At 43.8% G+C, this 22468-nt stretch overlaps 1 protein-coding gene across 3 annotated transcripts in view; it reads left to right on the forward strand.

The window, feature by feature from the left end:
- GATA6 (GATA binding protein 6) overlaps nt 1–20076 on the forward strand; it is a 32321-nt gene extending 12245 nt beyond the window's left edge. For 2 of the 3 annotated variants that reach the window (XM_042910525.1, XM_042910526.1), the window contains 2 exons: nt 43–146; nt 18590–20076. In XM_042910525.1, coding sequence (XP_042766459.1) covers nt 43–146; nt 18590–18757 — 272 coding nt within the window. In that variant the 3' untranslated portion in view covers nt 18758–20076. The other variant, XM_042910527.1, reaches the window with a different exon arrangement.
- The last annotated feature ends 2392 nt before the right edge of the window (nt 20077–22468 follow it).

The raw sequence follows: 22468 nt of genomic DNA on the forward strand, positions 1-22468 counted from the left end.
GCAGAGTATGTGTGTGTTTATGAGGTTAATTTTGATTTGCAGGTAGTAGCAATAATTCTGTTCCTATGACTCCAACTTCCACCTCTTCTAACTCAGATGACTGCAGCAAAAACACTTCCCCTACAACACAACCGACATCCTCAGGGGTAAGTGTTAAAGCAGTATATAGACTCATTCTAAGCTAGGGGGTTGCGCTTGCTCTCTAGTCTATTATCTCAAATTTTATCTTATCTGGTAGTACAATAATCTAAACCAACAGTTCGGTTTAGTTAGCTGATACCTAAGAATAGTTTTTAGAGGAGATTACATTTGAATGTCAACAGAATGACAAACGCAAGTACTTTACAAACCTCTTAATTAAGATCTATATCATTTTTTATGGTTAAATTAACCCAAGTAAAAGCAAGAAGTTTTGAAGTGCTTTCCAGAGTTTTAGTTGCAGGTTTCTATCTGAGCTGCCATATATATGTATTTCTAACGTAGACCAGGAGAACTAGGAGTCAGAGGTTTTATAGATCTCAGTGCCCATGGCACTTAAATTGCTTTTGCTTATCATAGAGAGACTCCCATCTTTTTTCCCTTTTCTCTTCTCTTCCTCCCCCCGCTTTTCTTTTTTAATAAAATCATTTACCCCAAGAAAAGTTCATCACAGTTTGTGCTGTGCTGCTATATTCACCGATCTTCCTTTATCCACTGCCCTCCTGCCTTGCCTTCTTCTAACTCACCTTCAGGGCACCCAGGCTCATTTCAGCCTTGCCGCAAGCCAGGGAGCAATTCTGGTTGTGAGTAATTCCTGCTCTTGAGGGTAGAGATGCAAGGGTCTTCGCGAAGATCACAGTTTCTGTAAAGCTGTGACTCGAAACTCCGTTTTTCTCAACTGCCGAGCACCTAGTGTTTCCCACATTTACCCAGTGTTTCCCACATTTACCCAGAATGCTCTTTAAAAATGACCAGGCCTCACTCTAGACCACAGCGGGTGAGGTCTGGGCTGCAGGACTGTGGCAGTGAGCGTGCCTCGGTGATTTTAAGGATTACACCGAGACTAGTTTAAGTCAAAACACGAGCATTAAAATCCCTGTTTACTTAGTAATTGTTTTTCACATTTAGCTTTGCCCTGTTTGGGGTCCTTTGAAATGCTACAGATTCCTGGGCCCCACCCTGGATTTTCTGAGTCAGAGTCTCTGGGGGTGGGGCTTGGAAAGTAGTGTTTTTGAGCGAGCGCCCCAGGTGAAATTGAAACTGTTGCCCTCGAGGTGTCTTCTGACCGGGGTTTGGGAACCATAGAGCTGTTTTCTCTTCGTCATATTTCGAATGGTTTAATAAGCAAAAATGAAACATGAAAGAAGTTTTTTAGGCTGCTTAAAATTATATTTGATATTTCTCGTCCTCCATCCCAAATTCTGTTGGGCTTTTGCTTTTTGCTTTAATCACACAAGAAGTCTGTTGAGTTTCACAAGGCAAAAAGCCTTTCCATTGTTTTTTGTTTGTTATAGATAGATGTTAAAGAACGTTTCTAGCCTTTATGAAAGTGGACTCTGGTGTATGATTTTTTTTCTTTAACAGAAGGGTTAGGTGTAATTTTAAGGGTCCAAACTGGTAAACAGAACATTTACCTGTGTGGAAATGGAAAGATAAAGATTATTTAAGAATGTTCTTTGTTACACCCTAAGTCCTCAGCCACACTTATGTAGTAGTAGCTACCTACATAGGGCAAAATGATGAACCGGTTTTTGAAAGCACTAGGGTAGCAGCCAGGTTTTTGGCTTCAGTGTGATGTCAGTCTCTCCCAGCTGAAATGAAGCTCGCTGCCAGCTTCGGGTCACTTTTGTTTGTTAAGGTGAGCTTAAGCATGGAAAAAGCCAAATGTGAGTGGTAAATGGCACAGAAATACAGGTGTTTGCCCCTCATTGGGCTTTGGGGGCTTGGAACCACAGCGAGTGGGGTTCGTTTTGCTCTCGTGGTTTTGACCAGAAGGGACCATTTGCAAGTCTGATCAGTTGTCCTCCAGGGGAGGAGCCATGGGAAGTCAGTGACGGGCTGCGGCTCTGGCCTGCCTGGAAGAGGGACCTCGGGAGCTCTGCTGCTGAGCTCTGGGTGCTTCATTGGGCATCTCTCACCTGGGACTCAGCATGCTGGAGGTGGCTTGCCGGTCAGTGCCATTTGGAGGAACGCTCCATTCCCTGCTAGAGGCCAGGAGGCAAAGCAGTAAGGATTGTGGAGGTTGGTGGAGTTTGAGAGCAGTTCCGTGCAAAGTCTCGTGCAGCAAGCCCCCAGCATTCCCTTAGCCTGTGCAGCCTCCGCGGGAGCCGGGCCATGCGAGCTGCGGACCTGACCAGGGGGCAGCTTGCAGAGCCCAAGCAGCCTCAAAGCCTCTGTGACACCTTTTCTCACGGCTGGCCGGGGCTACAGCTTGCTTGCCCTCCTCCCTTCCCTCTGTAGGGACTCACCTCCCACCCTTCCCCCACCTGGGCTCCACAGGCACCCGGGCTTTCGGGGGTTCTCTCGAAGGTTAGTCCATCACGGATGTCTCCAGCGGCCCCTACCTGACGTGGCTGTTGTGGGGAACCAGGCCTACCGCACAGAAGGCAATCTGCTGGCTGCCTTTGGAAACTGTCCCTCTCCAGGAATAATTGTTGTAGACCTGAATGGTCTTGCCGGGTTACTGCCGAGGAGTGCCACTGTGTGTACTCAGTGGCCCCTTAGAACCTTCAGAGCCTTCCCTGGGTGTGTGAGGCCGGCCAGGGGCTGGGAGAGCTGTGAGGAGGACCACGCTGGGGGAGCCGTCTGTGAGCAGCTGGCGGAAGCATTTGTGAAAGGTGGCTGCGCTGACAAGATGTGTCCTTTTCCCATTTTGGTCACAGTTTGTGATGTTGGAGGGAGCCGGTGTCGTGACTGGATGCTTCTAGGAGTTGGGGAAGTGCCACAGGTGAGGGAAATGTTACGTGGGCAAAGCAGGGCTGTGCCTGGTACTAGTACATGGCACCCTGGTGGGCTTCTTTGATGATGGGTCCGTCCCACTGATCTCCAGTGGCCCCTGTGGCCCACAAGTGGTGGAAGTTAGTAGTTCAGGGTTATTTCACGAGCTACAAAACAAAGGGCAATCTTAGGCATACTCCCGGTGGAAGGCAGGAACTGGGGGCCACCTGAGATGTAAGTGGCGACATAACTGCTTGTCCATCTTAATGATTGTAACAGCAAGGAAGCCAGAATGTTTGTTGCAAAGGTCCACGTCAAACCTGCTGTTCCTTTTAATTCCCCCCTGGGAAAGTGTAGGACATGATCAGTATGCATTCCCAGCAGGCCTTCTTTTATTTATTTTTTTAAAGTGTTTTTTTTTTTTTTAAGTTTACTTATTTTGAGAGAGAGAGAGCTTGCACAAGCAGGGGAGGGGCAGAGAGAGGTGGGAGAGAGAGAATCCCATGCAGACTTCTCGCTGTCAGGGCAGAGGAGCCAAATGCAAGGCTTGAACTCACAAAGTGTGAGATCATGACCTGAGCTGAAATCAAGAGTCAGGACACTTAACCAACTGAGCCACCCAGGCGCCCCTAACAGGCTCCTCTTAAATCCTGATGTTCCTACCCTGTCCTGCATGTGGGCATGTTCATGTGGGGACACCAGGTGTCTGTGGCTGGTTTCTGAGCTAGCCCAGCAGGAGCTGAATATTCTGGAGAGAGGAAAGCTCCAGGGTTCCCTCCCCAACAGCAGTGAAGGAGTGGGCAGGATTCCTAGCACGCAGCATTTGGCATTCTTCCTTGATAAGTGTCTAAGTGCCACAGAAATAATTTTTGCGGTGCTCTGAAGCCTCATTTCTTTCCTTATTTGTCGTAAAGCTACAATGTCTTAGCTTTTTATATACTTGTTGCTAATTTGTGTTTTAACTAGATCTCTTGTAAAAGGAGACATTCCTTCTGATGGTCATCAGGTCATTGACCCAGCTACCTTATTATGACTCAGTTTCTCTTTGTTGTAGGTTTTGTATGTGTGGTGTGTATATGTTAGAGGTGGGTTATATGTTAGAGGTGTATATGTTAGCCCCTGCCCACAGGGCCCCTGGGTGGCTCAGTGGGTTAGGTTAAGTGTCTGACTTCAGCTCAGGTCATGATCTCCCAGTTTGTAAGTTCAAGTCCCGCGTGGGGCTTCGTGCTGACAGCTCGGAGCCTGGAGCCAGCTTTGGATTCTGTGTCTCCCTTCCGCCGCTCATGCTCTGTCTCTCTCTCTCTCACTCTTTCTCAAAAGTAAATATTTAAAAAATAAAATAATAAAATAGCCCCTGTCTTGTTTGTTCCTTTGGAATTCTTGTGTTTGTTAAGAAATGTGTTAACTTGATTTTTGTGCCCTTTGAACTAACTTAAAGATACATTTTCCCAGAAAAGTCTTTCATGCTAAAATTTTCTTAACACCTGTAGGTTTACTGAAAAATATGTATTTAGTTAACTTAAATAGATAACAGATTTTCTTTGGCATATATATATTTTCTCTGGATTGTGAGAATATTTAAATCTTTCATTGAATTCCATTTATTGACTAAATTACATTTTATAGTTTTGTTTTTTATTATTTAGGAGGGAAATAGGGGAACATGTTCTATTTTAGCAATTCCCAAGTAAAATTTAATAAGTATGAAATATTCTTATTCCTCTAAGACTTGTAGCTGAAAATTAGCAAAACTAGAGAACACTTTACATATATGTAAAATCTATATGATATGTATATGTAATAGGTATATATATTATACATGTAATATATATTTATTATGTACGTATATATAAGCTTTATCTCTTTATCCTCAAATTTTATAGGTCAAAAGTATTTCTCTTACTTTCCTTTGGTACAGGAAGGGTTAATTTGGGGTTGAAATCAGCAATAAGACTTAATGTCTGGGAATAAGAAATCACTGAACATATTTGCCTGCCTAGAGGTAGTTCTGTAACTAATTACTGAAAAAAATTAAAAACTACTTAAGTTTATATTAAAACTTTAAAAACTTTTTACTTAAGTTTATATTAAAACTGCAAATGTTGAGGTCCTCATAAATTCTATAATGTTGGAATAAATGGAGATGAGCTATATCTCACTAATCCTTGCTTTATGGTCATTACTCCATTTAAATAGTATTGTGCTTCGGGAGGCCCTGTTCACAATGGAGTAAAATAAGGTATCTGACCTCAGATTGTTTAGAATGTGGTGGTAGTGGTGGGGAGCAGGTGTAGACAGATCTCACTGCTGGTTAGATGTGGAAGTGCGTTAAAGGAACGACACAGAAGAGTATGTAGGAGTCGAAAGGAGGGAGCTGTTGATTCAACCTCAGAGTTGGAAATGGCTTCACAGAGTACTTTTGAATTAGTTGGGTAGGATTTTTGCAGGGGAAACCCTGGGATGGAGCTTTCCAGAAGGAAGAGCATGGTATCTGAGGTACTTCAAGGACATAGTTTCAGTGGCCAGTGTCACAGAGTGTAGGGTGTGGAGCCAAAGACAGGAGATGGGGCCGGTGAATTGAGTGCAAGTACACTTTGAAAACTGGCTCAAATCAATATAAAGTCTGCCTTTAGTAGGGCGCCAAGTACCTTCATTTCTAAATGATGGACTTGGTCTAGCACCCAACTTTAGTAACAAATGTGTTTCTTTTTCTGGATTGCTGGAGTCCAACAATTAAAGCATTCTTAATGGCGTATTTTGATAATTGATGTAAACAAATGCTAACATGCTCCCGCTTGTACGTTGTACAAGCAGGGTTTCCCTTCGTAATTATAAAAACCCTCCCTTGGAGCTAGTGATGATGTGCTCTGGTCTCATGGCATGCGATGTAGGCCTGGGGTTTAGTTTCTCTGTCTCCAGGGCTTCTCGGCAAGACGGTTTGTGGTGGCTGCTGGGTGAATCTTCCTCTGAATGGAGACATGTTAGGCATGGTGTCTTCGGGATAGGAAATGTTTCCTCACCTCTGTGGTTTGTTGCTGGTAGTAGACAGCTTCCACGATGAGAGGCACACCTCCTTAGACTGAGGCAGGGACCTCATCTCAGATTTGATGCTGGCTGGTTCTGTGTTTTTGAGGGTGGGCCTTACTTGCTGTTTGGTCATTTTCTCGATGTGAGATAGGTGTCTTCATTCCTGTCTCATTTATTCTTCTGGGATGCTAGGTGCCTAGCTAGACCTGTTTCCCGACTGCAGTCACTCCTTGGTAATAACTCTATTCAACAACCTTGTCAGAAGTACTTCTGAGCTGCATGGTGCTAAATGTTGGGCTACAAGTGGTTTGAAAGAGTTAATGTGCCCTCATAGTGCTTATGGCTACAGCAGTGATTTAGGGACTGACACTTGTTAGGATATCTGGATGTTCTTCTGAAGAACAATTTAAGACAACAGTTAACATCTTTAAGGCATTCTGGAGAAAGGTTATGTACTTTGTAGGTTAATGGTTAATGTTTAAAAATCTTTTTGTAGATTTTGTGTATTGATATTCGCATCCTATGCTGCAAATCGGAAAACACCACTTTAATCACAGCTTCTTTATTAGCAAATTTATACTCCACTGTCTTTTTGTCCAAGTAATTATTCACACTGGATTTACTATGGCATTATGATTGGTCATAAAATAATAGATCTTGCATTATTAACTATTCCTACAATAGTTAAGTAGCTGAAAGGTACATTCGTGAAGGACTTACAAAAACTGTAAGAGTTGCTTTCCTTCAGAAGAATTGGACTCTGCAGAGCAGTTCTGGTTCAGGAGGCTCCTGGAGCAGGACAAAAAATTACTGCTCGCCTTTTTTTTTTTTTTTTTTTAATGTTTATTTTTGAGAGAGAGAGAGACAGAGCACGAGCAGAGAGATTGGGAGACACAGAATCTGAAGCAGGCTCCAGGCTCTGAGCTATCAGCACAGAGCTGGACGCAGGGCTCGAACACCTGAACTGATCATGACCTGAGCTCGAGTTGGACGCTGACCAACTGAGCCACCCAGGCGCCCCTACTGCTCATCTCTTAAGCTGAATATTTTACAGGTGTCCTAGGTTGCAGGAGAGTTGGGTATTAGTGTTAGCCTTGCATTTTATCATTGTACTCTTGCTTCTGAGAAATCTCTCCTTTTTCCATTCTTCATCATTTATGAGATACTGGACATAGCAAAGCAGAAGTCTGCTTCTAAGTACTTGTACATGTCAGGTGTTTTAGGTACCTTTTCTCTTTCATAATTATCACTCTACGTATGTTGTTTTATCTCCATTTTCGGTTTGTGAAGGGGGGAGTGAGACTCGGAACAAAGTAACAAGCCCAAGGTTGTGTATATGTTAAGAGGCAGGGCTTGGATTTGGACCCAGGTCTGGCCATCAGTGTTATCATTATGGCATACTAGATTAATATGTGATATTATGCAATATTGAAATCTTCAGAGAGAAAAAATAATATTTTCTTAAAGAAATCTGACCAATTTTCATTAGTTGTTTGAGCGTCAGAAATCATCCTGCCGAAACGGGTGGGAAAACGGTGCCAGAGAAGTGATTTGCTTGCGACCAAATACATAAGGCACATTATACAAATCTTCTTGTCAATATCGTACTTCTAAATAAAATATATTATGGTACTAAGACTATGTCAATTGGGTAATAAAAGAATAACAGGCAGTGAAATTTACTGTGGTTGATGTCCCTAATGTGATTATAAAAAGCTCTCTTAAAAGTATCAAACACAAGGTTGCAATAGTAACATCCTTCTAAGGGTGTGATTTCAATCTGATACACAGTGAGTGCCAAGTTAGGTGGAACTTTTAAGAATGTTCCAATTGCCTTTAGTTAGTTTTTATGAAATCATTGAAAAGCATTTAATAGGCAAGTGTCCATTTCCCTCAGAGTTTATAGTCTACGATACTCTTTTCTAAATGAATAAAAACAGAGTTGAAAAGTCATTAATCTCCCACAAGAGTCTGTGAGAGTCTTGCAGTTAGGTATCATTATTGCCTCATTTATAAACCAGAATCCGCAGTGACTCCATAAGGTCACAAAACCAGCCAGTGTGGAAGCTGGGACTGGAACCGAGGTCTCCGGCCTGCTACCACTCCCAGGGAGCTGACCAATCATCACAGTTATTAACATCCCACTTGCCTCTTGCTACAAGCCATGAACGTAAATATTTTGTTGGCATTTTATCTTCATGCTCCCTATGTGCCAGGCTCCCTTTCTTCTTTCAGTTCCTTCTAATAACTCACGTTCCTGTCTGACCACATCGGCCTTCACTGTGAAAGTCACACGCCAACCTGGCAAGGAACACGTAAGCGTGTGGGGTTTACATACTTTCATTTTGATCTCAAGGCCTCTTCCAGACTTCCCTCTTTCTGTGTCGTGTGTATGTGTGTGTATGCACACAGGTCTGTGTGTTATGGGGAGGATGGTGAGGAGTCGTTAAAAATGCATTGCGCTACATTAATATCCAATGCCTTTATCTGTATATTAGGGAACAGCACAACTGTATCGTTCTTTAAATAGCTTATGATATATTTGTCCACCCAATTTATCACAGGACTGTGGTTTAATAAGTGACTCATCATCACAACCTGAAAGCCAGAATACTAGGTAGAGCATTAGTGTGGGGAGAATGTCACACACCTTCTCATATAGCCTCAGGTTAGAAGGCTTCATTTCAGAACACAAAGTTTCTCTGTAGATTACAAATTATTTGCAGTTGCCCCCCCACCCCCCAACCCGGGCCTCTGTAAGAATATACAAATTGTCACAAAACATGAAATAATGTTACGGGAAAACATGCCCAAGTTTAAGAAATCTGGCTTAGAATGCTCTGAAATGTTATTGCTAAATGAATCTTCGAAGAAAATGAATTCCTTTACTGGAACAAAAGTAATTTATTATGCGTTTCATGGGCGTCTGCCAAAAGGGTTACTAGCGATATGAAGATCTAATGGATATGAACTGAATACAGTCTGTTTGCTTTGTTCATGTTTAGATCTACCTGTTAATTTTTTCTGAAATTTTAATAACTTTAAAAAGCATCTACAAAGACAGGCGTTGGCATATGTGATAATTCATAATTCACCTACCTATCGCACCAGACCCAGCACTTGGGATCTGTGGGACTGAGCACAGAGTATTTTATTGACTTCAGATTTTAAGAAAGATTTGAACAAATAAACGACAGGTATTGATCTCAGTGTACTGTTGCAGTCCTGTGAGTAAAGAGTTTCAAGTCAATATCTGAGGATGTTCAAATGCCTGTTTACTTGCTGTGCTACAGTTTTAGGTGTTGTTAGCATGGCCTGGTTTCACCAGAGTGCACGTGCCAGAATCATATTTTTATCTTATTAAGTACAGACACTTTTAATTTAAAGCTCTGATTAAGCTTATTTGCTTGATTCATGGTGAAGCCTTAGTATGGTCTGCAGTTTAGTCTGGGGTTCACGGAGTAGCAGCTGGAAGGAAATCGATTCAGGCATCCAGGCACTAGCTCCAGCCCTATGTGTGACTGTAGTAAAGCTGCCAAGGTTTTGTAAAGCCTCTGTTTTCCTCCTACTAAAAGGGAAAAGTAATTCCTACCATCTGGTCCTTAAGAGCATTGTGTAGCATAAGTGGGAGATGCCTGCAGACCTCTTTGAAGCTCAAGGAGAACAGTATTATTTAAATATAATCTTGGAAGTTAATAGTGATGTGCTTTATTTGCATGGCATTTTTTTTTCATCCCAAGGCATTAGAAATAAATCCTTACTTTCCTTTAAGAGATGTAGAGCTATTGTGTTAACAAAGTAACTACATTTTAAATAATTTTATTCTGATCGCCACAATTTTTCATTCCTTGTGACAGTACTTTCATAACGCTTTCTTGTAAATGCTGCTTGGTTCTCAGACCATGGTCTGCTTTTTCCGATTGAAATGGGGAGATGAGGATACTCATCCAATCTGAAAAAACAGTTGTTGTTGTTTTTTTTTTTTAAATAAAAGATCATAATTTACCAGGTTTTAAATCTTTCCGCAGGATCCTTTGCCACCTAATTTGACAACTAGAGTCATCCATGAAGAGAAACTTTTTCTTTAGAATGCTGGTGACTTCAAGTTGTGGGGCACCCCAGCCCCCGCCATTTATGTTTGTATGTTAACATTTTACTGATAGTCCCAGGGCACTCATAAACACTGGGTGTGCCTTTCATCACCGTGACAAACTTGGTATGGGTGCATAGATGCATGAAACAATGGGATCCTTTGCCCAGGTTAGATTGTATAGAATTGTCCTTACCTACTTGGAAAGGGCAGCGTCCTGGGGACTGGATATAACCTGGGCTACTCAGGCCCAGAAGGGGCGTGAGGCCCCAAGGGGACAACCAGTGAGCTCTTCATTAAAGAACTTGCTTGTTAAATTACAAGGAAATAAGTAAAATATTTTGCTGAAAACTGAGTTAGGTCATTGACTGCAGTGATCATGACTCTCCCTGCTTGTGAGAGAAGGCGCTATGTTCTCTTGCTTTGAGTTGTTACTGGAGACGGGTTTCACGGGTTCTGATGGAGACAGAACTCTTGTTTCTGTATCTTGTGCCACTTCCTAAACTATTAGTGAGTCACTTTTGTGTCTGGTCCTATGACCTCCATCCAAACTGCAATGAGTGTAGTTTTTAGGGTGGAAGTTAAGATTTATCTGAAAGTGTTTCTCCTTTGTTGGGATTAGTTTTTTTTTTTTTTTTAACTTGAGGCAGGCCACTATAAAGCACTGCAAGAGCCTAACCTAGAGGTTACAAAAGCAGAGAAGAGAGCGTTGGCAGTGAGGGATGGCTGGCTTCCCCTCACACAAGAAAAAGCCGTAACCACAAGCTTACTTAGATGTGTAGGAAGGACAGATCAGAGGCCATGGAAGCCGACAGTCTGAATTCGAGTTAAAGAGGCAGTGTGATCATCATCAAAGTCTCATGCTCTGGGAATGATCACACACTCACCCTCAACCTGCCTGGGGTGCAGTGTTTTGTTTCTTCAGATCAAGGCTCCATCGAGAGAGATTATGGCATGGAGGACTAAACACACCCCAGTTGACTCCTTTTTGGTTCCCTTCCTCAAAAATGAAATTTATGTTTATAATTCATAAGCTAGAGGACCTGTGTTATTCTTCTGTGGGGTGGCTGTGTTCTGTAAGGGTTTCCTTAGCTCTGATGGGTTGCCCAGCCGACGCTGCCTTAGGAGGGGTCTCTGGGCCTGCCTGTAAGGTTGTGTGTGAAGTAGAGGCGGAGAAAGAACTGACAGGGTGGGTGAGCCCACTGTGAGCCAGACACTGCTGGCCACTGACTCTACGAGTTTATCAGATCAGAAATCCTTGACTTTTCAGATATATGTCCAAAAATTATTCTCACAGGAAAAGAAAAAAGTCCATGTGACCTACAGATGAGCTGTGTCTGCTTCACAGGCTAGTGGATATTTTCCGTGTCCTGGCTGCAGCAGCCTGGTTGTCCCTGAAGTCATTTATTCCTTTAAGAGGGAGATTTCCAGCCCAGCTGCTCTGCCAGGTCTCCTACCTAGCCTGGCCTGGGTTCAGTGCTAAGCCCAGGCTGAGTCTGGTGCTGATAACACATTCTTTCAACAGGAAGTGCCTCCATTTTCAGTTGTCTGTAGGAGGGTGGAGGGCAGATAAGCTGTGAATGGAAACACAGAACAGATTTCGGCCCCACCCTCAGAATGTACTTTGATCAGAGAAAGAGCCAGGACCTCCGCCTGCCTGAACTGTCCACCAGAAGGAGGAAGGATGGTTCAGCTGTGGGCAATCTGAGGTGCTCCCCTCTGCCTCTGTCCAGAAACACTGGCTGGGTTAGATGGGTGTAGGTGAGTCAAATACCTGCTTTTGCTGAACTAAAGTCCTTTCAAGGTTTCAACTAGATGTGGGAAAACATTAACCAATTGAAATTTATGCTTGTAATTTTGTGTGCATGTCCTTGGGTCTAGGGTCTTAAGTTTTCTGATTTTCCCTCCAAATTGTACTGATCTTGATAGGTAGCTCTTGAATATACTAAAGAGGAAAAGACACTTAAGACGAACAATGATGTGACAAGCCAGGTTTCTAAAGGAGAGTTGTGCCAATTCTAGATTTCTTGTATGGTTAGAATACTGGTGTTGAGTGTTTGGTGTTTTAACTTACATGCAACCATGTTTCACGTGTACATGGCTGGCTAGGTTCCAATCGATGCTAGGTGGCATGGAGGTAGGTGACTTCAGGGGTACATGGCCCTTCTGGCCCTCCTTTCTCTCTGTTACTTCCTCCTCTCTGGTTCCTCTCTATTTTTTCCCCTGCTACTTTATGACTCTTTCCAGGCTGGCTCATCCCTCAAGTGCTTTTGCATCATATTTCTGGTGCTAATGTCTTCAACCTTCCTCAAAGTTAGACAGCACTACTCCTTTCAGTTAAAATATTCAAAGGAAGGTATAGATGGCTGATAGATGGTCCCCTGGCCCTACCTCTCTTGGGTTCCCCTGAAATACTTTCGCTTGTGCATAAATTTTACTGATGACATAGTTATATCCTTCTGTTTTTCATTTAACATTGCATTATAGGATTTTTTCCCACTTTGCCACATGATCTTATTTTTAATAATTGCATCATAGTTCACTGAGCGGATGGACCTTGCTTTTCCAAACCATCTCGTATTATTCGGTATTAGATTATTTACGTGATCCCCACTATTGTAAATAACTGTGCCATGAATGTCTTCCCATGAGGAGCCTTTCCCTTCCTTTGAATTCTTTCCTTGTAAACACATCTCCAGAAGTGCAATTACAGAGCTCAGTAGGATATAAAGTTCTTGATGGCTCTGCTTAAGGCATGTACCAGAATATAGCTGCACCGGCCATGGATGAGAGGACTGGGGTTGTCAGAGTCTCATCAGATCTTATCACGCGATCTCATTATGTATCATTACATAAAATTTTTATTTTATTTTTATTTTATTTTTTTATTTAAATAAGCCCTACTCCCAATGTGGGGCTTGAACCCAATGACCCTGAGATCAAGAGTCTCATGCTCTAGGAGCACCTGGGTGGTTCAGCGGGTTAAGCGTCTGACTTCAGCTCAGGTCATGATCTCGCAGTTTGTGAGTTCGAGCCCCGCGTTGGGCTCTGTGCTGACAGCTCGGGGCCTGGAGCCAGCTTCTGATTCTGTGTCTTCCTCTCTCTCTCTCTCTCTCTGCCCCTCCACCACTCACGCTCTCTCTCTCTCTCTCTCTCTCTCTCTCTCTCAAAAATAAATGAACATTAAAAAAAAATTACCGACTGAGCCAGCCAGGTGCTCCATAAACATTTTATTTTTTATTGAGGTATGAGTGACATACAAAAGAAGGCTGTACACTGCAGTATTTCATGTTGAAATAGTGTATCCCCATCTACAAATAAGGGTCTCAGTTGTTGGGCACAAGCACATTTTTTTTTCTGAGAAAGTCAGATGTCACTTTTGATTTCAAATGAGCTGCTGATGTTTTTCAGGTACTCATCACTCATGTAATTTGGGATTTGCCTGTCCTTTGACGTAGGAGTCATTTTTGACTGATCAAAGAAGACAATAGGTATTTCAGTTGGTAGCTGTTAGGATTATTGCTCAGGTGTTAAGAATAATGTTCAAGGTATTAGGATTTCTTTAATGTGGTTTATTTGAAGAAGGCCCATGAGCCTTTTGAAGGGCTAAAGAAGCACCTTGTTTTGTTTTGTTCTCTGAAGAGTTGTCAGTAACAATTAGAAGAAGGTCGTTGCTGGGGCACCTGGGTGGCTCAGTCGGTTGAGTGTCCAACTTTGGCTCAGGTCATGACCTCATGGTTTGTGAGTTTGAGCCCCGCATTAGGCTAGATGCTGTCAGCGCAGAGCCAGCTTCAGATCCTCTGTCTCCCCCTACCTCCCCTCTGGGCTCACGTTCTTCCTCAAAAATAAAATAAGCATTTGCAAAAAAAAAAAAAAAGATGGTCATTGTTGAGGTGGTTTTCAGTTAGCTCTGAATGAGTTCCACCTTTGCTCCCACCAAGTGATGGTGGTAAGTCTCCCCACCCTGGCAAAGGTGGGGAGATTAAATTAGGTCTGTGCTCCTTAACAATAATAATAAAATAATACTAATAGTGCTGTTTGCTTCTGTCATTTTCCTGTTGTCAGATACTGTTGTAAAGGCTTTATGTATCTTAATGAATTGAGTTCTTGCAATAACCTCAGGATACAGATGCGTCTTTTTTAGCTTCCATTTTCAAGGTGAGGAACCTGAGGCATAGAGGGTTTTAGATGAGGCCTTCTCGGTTACTTCTCCCACATTGTGCCCTTGCCCCTTTTGCTTAATCCTTCCGTTTCAGCTGGCTTTGCTTGAGAATGTGCCCTGCATGCCTCCCCTTCCGAATACCCTTTCCTCACCAGTAATAATGGCTTCCCTTGATGCTTACCATGGCAAGGTGCCATGCTGATGCTTTTGCAAACATTGAATTGTCACAGCCCTACTTGATGGGTGATGTGAGGGCTAGTTTCTAGTTTCCCCAGGAGGAGGCTCGGAGAGGTGACCTCACTCAGTAGGCGGCTGAAGCAGGGTAATGCTTGCAAGTCCGTCCATATTAGTCCCCAGCGTTGCAGGCTGCGTGTGGCCCACCCCCGGAATCCTTTCCCCTCTGTGGTTCCTTTTTAGACCTACTGCTCCCTTTCAATGTCTCAGCCACTCATTTATCATCTGTGATGGGCAGTTGACCATTCTTACTTTCAAGTATGTATGTGGCCTGGGAGCTCACCCAGGGAGCGTTTGTCTCCTTGGGCTCATAGATCCAGTGCCTGGCTCTCATAAACATCTTGCTAATGTTTCTTGTTGCTGACCTGTGGTGGTGACGACCCCTCTGCTATCTCAGCATGTCTGGCCACGTGAGGCGGGCTGCTTCCTGGGCCGATCCGGGTGGGTACCCTCTTTCTTTCAGAAAGTCTCGCTGTGGTGAAGTCAGATTTAGTCAGAGAAATGCACATGTGCTTTTTTCTGGGAATAGGTAGATCAATATGGAATTGGGTGTGACCCATCACTTATAAGTGCACCCACTCTGCTGGTTGTATGATAGCTCCTTTCTAAAATGCGGAGTAATGGAGTATCACCCTTTTGTTTATTTTTTTGGGGATTAAATCTGGGTCTGTGATGGGTTTGCTCATAGTGGAGTTTCTGGAATTAATGACTAAAGTTACTTTACCCTATTTATACGGGTAACCAAATCCATAGTTTTGTTGGTGTGTTTGACAGGATTATTTCAGCTATTTCAAATTCTAAGTTTTTGACATCTCAGTGACTTTGTGAAGTTTGCTTTCTTATGTACCCAAAGCCCTCAGTTTAAGTCTTATGTTAAAATGTTAATTAATTAATCAATTTTTAAAAAATGTTTGTTTATTTTTGAGAGAGAGCTTGAGCACGCAAGAGTTGGGGGTGGGACAAAGAGAGGAGGACAAAAGATCCAAAACAGGCTCTGCACTGACAACAATGAGCCCAATGTAGGGCTCGAACTCACCAGCTGTGAGATCATGACCTGGGCCAAAGTCAGTTGCTTAACCGACTGAGCTACCCAGGTGCCCCTAAGTTTGTGTTAATTTAAAAAGAAGTTTGAGTGTGGCAGTACTGTTGTCGCTGTATTTTTACAAACCCACCTTTTTGCCAGGAAAGGGATGGATTGGTTAGCTGTGAGGGGCTGGCTTTGGTCTGTCCATTTGGGAGGAAGTGGAGATGGGCAGATAGCAAGTCTCATGGCCAGACCCTCCTTCCCAGCCTCATGTGGTTATTGTGAAGATTGGAGAGAAAAACAAGATTTTTTTTCCAGAAAGAGCAAAACCACTCTGACTTCCAGGCTCCCGAGTGGAGCCAAGGGGGCTCAGCATACCTTTCAGTTCAGCCTGTGTCTGGTGCCCCGTGTTTCTCTGAAGGAGATATAGCATCAGCTCAGCCAGACAAATGGATGTTTTGAAAAGCACAAAACATTCTAGCTGTGTCAAAAAAACAAACATCCAGTAATTTGTGGGATTAAGCTTTGAAAGCTAGGAAGAAATAATGAACTTCAGAGCTTTCTAGAAGGAAAAAGCCATGATTTAAGTATGGGATCATGGCTACATTTTAATTTTTTATTATTTTTATCTTTATTTTTTATTTTTTTTTAATGTTTTTATTCACTTTTTGAGAGACAGAGAGAGGCAGAGTGCAAGCAGGGGAGGGGCAGAGAGTGAGGGAGACACAGAATCTGTAGCAGGCTCCAGGCTCTGAGCTGGAGCTCGATGCGGGGCTCGAACCTATGAACCGCGAGATTATGACCTGAGCCAAAGTCGGCTGCATAACCAACTGAGCCACCCAGGAGCCTCTATCTTTATTTTTTAATAAACTTTTTACTTTGAAGTGATTTTAGGTTTACAAAATCACTTCAAAGTAAGTTACAGAGGTCATGCAGAGGTCTACTGTACCCCTTGGCTCAGTTTCCCCAGATGCCAGCCTTGGGTTTCCATGATGCTTTCATCCAGACCGTGGAAGCAGCATTGGTCCGTTAACTGACATAAGGCTCTGTCCCCTAGGTGTCCTTTTTTTTTTTTTTTTTTTAAACGTTTATTTATTTTTGAGACAGAGAGAGACAGAGCATGAACGGGGGAGGGGCAGAGAGAGAGGGAGACACAGAATCCGAAGCAGGCTCCAGGCTCTGAGCCATCAGCCCAGAGTCCAACGCGGGGCTCGAACTCACGGACCGCGAGATTATGACCTGAGCTGAAGTCGGATGCCCAACCGACTGAGCCACCCAGGCGCCCCTGTCCCCTAGGTGTCCTTCTCAGACCTGACACCTTAGGCAGTTCTTCTGAGCTTGCTCTGGGCTCTGATACTTTCTCAGTGAGCCTCATTCAGCAATTGTGTGACAGTAAGGCCAAGTTCCAGGCTATCAGGCCTAAGACCACAGAGGTGACTGCCCTTCTCAGTGGGGTGGTGCCACATCTTGTCACTGGGATGCTGGCCCGTGGCCCCTCTGTAGCCACAGTGGCTTACATTCTTTCTCCAAAAAGGTGTGGGCTCGCTTGAGAGAGTAGTGGTCTTTCCTCTTGTCTTTTTCTCTTTGGAAGGAAATGAGGGCCCTGTGGATGGGGTCGTAAGCATTCAGTTGGAAGGAAGGCTGGTTCGTGCAGACTTCTAAGCTATGCCAGCTGTCACTGTACCCTGTTCTTTCCCCTGGGACCCTGCGTGTTCCCTTGTGTCCTTATAGATTTTTGTAAGTCCTTATCTAAGTGTAGCATGCATACAAATCCCAAGGGAAACACAGCTGTGTTTCCTGTACCTGGCAGGAGGGGACAGCGGGATGTTCTGCAGGTCTAAGTTATGGCTGATGCATGTGTGCGGGCTGAGTTCCGACACCAGAGGGGGCATGTTCTAGAACTCAGAGTGGTGAAGGATGAGGCAGGAAGACATGTTGTGTTGACATGTTGGGGCTTCTCAACCTCTGGGGGCACTGTGTGTGGACGGGGCACTGTCTTTCTGGGTGTTGTTGATGTCATTGACCCCTGTCCTCGGAGCCACACCAGGCCACACCCAGGAGCCACGCCTGGGAACCATGCTAGTCATGGCTAGATTTTTTTTTAAGTGTTTATTTATTTGGGAGGGGAGGGGCAGAGAGGGAGGAAGGAAGAGAGAAAATCCCCAGCAGGCTCCATGCTCAGCACAGAACCCGATGTGGTGCTTGATACCACAAACCGAGATAATGACCTAAGCCAAAGTCAAGAGTCAGACGCTCAACCAACTGAGCCACCCAGGTGCCCCATGCTTAGAATTTTTTAAAAAAGTCAAATGCAACTGTTTTCTTAAACTGTAGTCTAAACATGATTTTAGTTATTTTGGTTTGATTCTACTAAATTATACCATGTTTTCTATTTGGCCTTTCTCATTTGGATGGAAGGAATGAATGAAACAAGAGGAGTGATCTTTTGTTTCAACAAATGATTGCCACCACCATGACAGATATAAGATGTTAGCATTTTCTTTATAATGTGGTCTGCCTTCAAAATGGCCGGTTCTCCTTGAAAAGAATTCAGGTAAATGCGGTAGATACTAAACCTGTGTACACGTGGGTTCATTTTCCATGAAGTCAGTGCTCAAAAATTTCATTTATCATGCCTCGCTGAGCTGTGTGGCTTTCCATATTAGACTTTGGCATAACGGCTAAGGTTGTAGCTGTGCTGTGTGTGTGCCGGGGCGGGGGGTGGTGGTGGGGGGGGCTCTGCATTTTCTCTTTTGAAATGATTAGATTGTGTGGGCGTCATTAAGACCTACTTACCTAGGCGGTGTGGTTTGTTTCACTGCCAGAGAGCTGAGAGTTTGGTACTTTTTACAAGTAGGCCTCCTGCAGTTCCTTTTTCCTACCTTTGTCCAGCTGTGCATCTTGCCAGGAATTACTGCTGTGAGTTCTCAAGTTCACAGGAGAATGTTTCTAAGAGTTTACGTGGCCAGGGGTAGGTCAGTGGCACCATGCAACATGGTGGGCAGCTCTTGCCTGGGCCCCCCTGCCCATCTCCTTTGTCTCCATGTGCTTAGCTTGCAAGATGGTGCCGCCTGACAGATTGATCGATAACTGTCTCTCCCCTTCTCTTTCCCCCTCTATCCGTCTCTTCCGCCAGGCGGGCACCTCAGTGATGTCTGGCGCGGGAGAGAGCACTAATCCTGAGAACAGCGAGCTCAAGTACTCAGGTCAAGATGGGTTGTACATAGGCGTCAGCCTGGCCTCCCCGGCCGAAGTCACATCCTCGGTGAGACAGGATTCCTGGTGCGCCCTCGCCCTGGCCTGAGCCCGCTGCGGGGATTTTGTCAAGCCGTCCAGACCAGGGCGAGTATGCTGACAGAACATTCCTCTGACGCGTGATTTCCGTGCCTTTATTTCGAAAGAGATGTATTTCCCAAGAGGCTTGCTCTGCCTTACCACCCTGCCCCTGACTCTGAAGAGCCAGAGAGAAGATGGAGGGCTTCCAGGGAAGGGCCAGTGCAGCCCACAGCACGTCACCTCCTCCTGGCCACGGCCACTTCCAGCCAGCCTGCCTCTGGGTGTGCCGGGGGATCTGACGTCCTCTGTGCCACTTCCAGAAACTGGGACTAGGACCGGGGCCTTGCCTGCTAAGGAATATTGAGAGATTTTTTTTAAAAAAGGGTTTTATGTGTATTGCCCCAAATCATGTGCTTCTTCTGATCGGTTTTGGTTATTCCAGAATTTCTTCGTACCTTTTCCACACCTGAATTTCACGTGCTTTCATGGAGAAGACCATTTGAGGCCATTTGGTACACACCTCTGGAGGCTGAGTCAGTTCGTGAGGTTTCTCGTCAAAAATATTACTCCGTGTGCAAGACTGCATTATGACTTAACGTACACTGTGACTGATGTCTCAAAGTTCACATTGTGGGACTGACCTGAGGTCAGTCGGGATTTGTAAACAGGGTAGCAAACAAGATATTTTTCTTCCATGTAAACAATAATTTTTTTAAAAAGTGCAATTTGCGTTGCAGCAATCAGTGTTAAATCATTTGCATAAGATTTAACAACATTTTTTATAATGAATGTAAACATTTTAACTTAATGGTACTTAAATAATTTAAAAGAAAAATGTTAACTTAGACATTCTTATGCTTCTTTTACAACTACATCCCATTTCTATATTTCCAGTTGTTAAAGAGAAATATTTCAAGAACAAATCTTCTCTCAGGAAAATTGCCTTTAACCATCTGTTAAGAATTTTTATACAAAAACACCAGTATCCCCTCTTTATTTTACTGTGGAATTTGTGCTGGAAAAAATTCAACAAAACTTTACTACCTAACAGATAACATTTGTAAATACTCTAGGCATCTGTACACACTACGATGAAGTCTATCGTGTGACTGACCCACAGGCAGGTTGGTTTACATTAAATTTTTTAAGAATGGGATGTCCTATGGAAACCTATTTCACCAGAGTTTTAAAAATAAAAAGGGTATTGTTTTGTCTTCTGTACAGTGAGTTCCTTCCCTTTTAGTTTCATTTTGATACTGTATGTGGCTAGAGATACGCCTATAAAACAAGCGCATGTGATGTTTGCAAATTGCCTGTTGGCTTTCCTTTCAATGAATTGTCCTTTTGGAGCTGCTTTATACCTTGGTTTATTTGAAGTTGGCACATGGAGTCAGTTATCATCTTCAATTTGCACTGGGGACAACTTTTATAAGTGAAAAGGACCCAGTATTATATGACTGTCTGAGATTATAAGCATTCTATTTAGGACTGATCCCTAAAAACTTTTAAAAAGTCCAGAGTTTCTTTCCCTCTGAATGAAATTTACTCTAAGACCCAGAAACAGAATGGTTTTCCTTTCTAGTTCCTGCTTTTGCAAAGTGCCACCAAGCCTCCACATTCACCTGAGGTTGAAGTCCCTAACACTCAGCAGAAGAGGGAAAAGGATCTGAACAGTCTTGGATTTCAGAAAACCGGGAGACTGTTTCATAACTCAATGGTGGCATTTCATTTTGGCTCCTTAAGTGTGGGGCACTTCTTACTTCTTTTCGTGTATGATTATAGTTATTCTGTGGGAGCCCGTCTGAGTCTTTCAAGAGAGGGGAAGTCTTGCTTTGTGGTGGGTTGTATTGCCAGTGAGACCCAAGGCTGGGGAGTGTGTGTGTCTGGGGAGGTCCCTGAAGCCCACACACACTGTACAGCGGGCTAGAGCAACGGTCTTGGTGTGGAGTCAGACCACTAGGCTTGAGGTCCCTGCTCTGCACACAGGAGGTCTGTGGCCTTGGGCAAGTTGTCCCATTCTCATTTTCCTCATCTGTAAAATAAGGCCAATTAACATATAACTCCTAGGATAGTCCATGTGAAGTGCCTAGAGCAGTGCCTGGCATGGAGTAAGTACTAAGAGTTGACTTTGAAGGGGGAGTGACAGGAGCTCTTACCACATGAGGGTTTTGAATGTCTTACTCCCTGTGGGGTATTTAAACGTTTATGGTGTGTGAGGGTCTGGTGCCCCTTGGCTCACTTGCACTGCTTGAAAAAAGCTGGGGTGAGTGAAATGAGGGATCCCCAGCTCAAGGGATGGCAGAGATGGAGGGAGGGAGCACCCTTGGGAGACACCAGTCTCAGTTTGGCTTTTCCAGGACAGGGTTGGTGTGACAGCAGAAGAAAATCATTATTCCGACTGACTCCTTTTTTCCCTCCTCCCTTTTATGGTTCTCGGTTCTCATTACTTTGAGTGCTTTCTGGTGGGTTGGGAGTTGTTAAGAGTTAACATGCTCTGATTGGAAAATGAATTTTTCTTATTGGGGCTTCCAAATAATCTTTTTTCTGGGGGTGGTCTCAGATGTTGCTCCTTCCAAACCTAAGACAACATTGGGTTCCTAAGGCTCTGTTTTTTTGTTCTTTTTAAATATAATTCTTTCCCCTCTGTGTTCTGGCTTTCATGAAATAAATTACAAGGGTCAGAACAAGGGGAAATGGGGCTTCTTGTCCTAACACAACAAAATCCCTTAATCTGGGGCCTTTTCAATTGTAACTTTCTCACCTGTGATTGCATAAAGAAGCTTGATAATTTTGTTTTTAATTTTTAATATTTTTATTTATTTTTGAGAGACAGAGCATGAGTGGGAGAGGGGCAGAGAGAGAGGGAGACACAGAATCCGAAGCAGGCTCCAGGCTCTGAGCTGTCAGCACAGAGCCTGGTGCGGGGCTGGAACTCACCAACCACGAGATTGTGACCCGAGCTGAGGTCAGACGTTCAACCGACTGAGCCACCCAGGGGCCCCTCAAAAGGGAGTGCATTTAAATAGATGGTGCACTTCAGCTTAGAATCTTCAGACACATTTCTGTGGGTTGCAGAATTCCTGTCCTCTGTCACCATGGCTGATTTTAGGCCGTCTTACATAACTGAAGGCTCTGTCTGGGGTCTCTCTTCGGGGTCACTTTGTGTTGTTTCCTGGTGCCTATGGGAGAGTCAGGAAAGCAAAAGGAGCCATTCATTTCCCCCTGCAAATAAATTAACTTGTTGCTCATGGGGAGTGTTTTCCCCTGTCCTTGGAAATTTGATGTAATTTCAGATCATAGATAAATTGACTGCTAGGAGGGCAATACAGCATGTCTCTGGTAGCCATGCCAAATTCCAGGCTGCTTTTAATTTGGGGCAGTGTGGTAGCTTTGCCGCCTTAAGTTCTATGTACTGGCATTTTCCATGGGGTCTTCAGATCCTGTGACTCTGAGAAGGAGATAATAGGTGTGTGTATAAGCGAGGCAAGATGGGGGAGCAGGGATCAAACATTCACGCAGGGTAAGGCAGCTCTTGCTGATTAAAATGCATTTTGTTTCTGGTCTGAAATGTCAAGTCAGCTTGGCAAGACTCCTTATCTATCCTCTGTTGTTTGGAAGCTTTAATGGGCAGTAAGGTATGAATCTGATTATTTTAAATGAGAAACCAATATTGATAAATTTGCTAGACCACATCTTTCAAAACAGGGTCTGTGGTAAAAATTTGATGCCTACAGCTCTG

Source organism: Panthera leo, chromosome D3 (genome assembly GCF_018350215.1).
Source record: "Panthera leo isolate Ple1 chromosome D3, P.leo_Ple1_pat1.1, whole genome shotgun sequence".
In the NCBI taxonomy this organism is placed as follows: Eukaryota; Metazoa; Chordata; class Mammalia; order Carnivora; family Felidae; genus Panthera; species Panthera leo.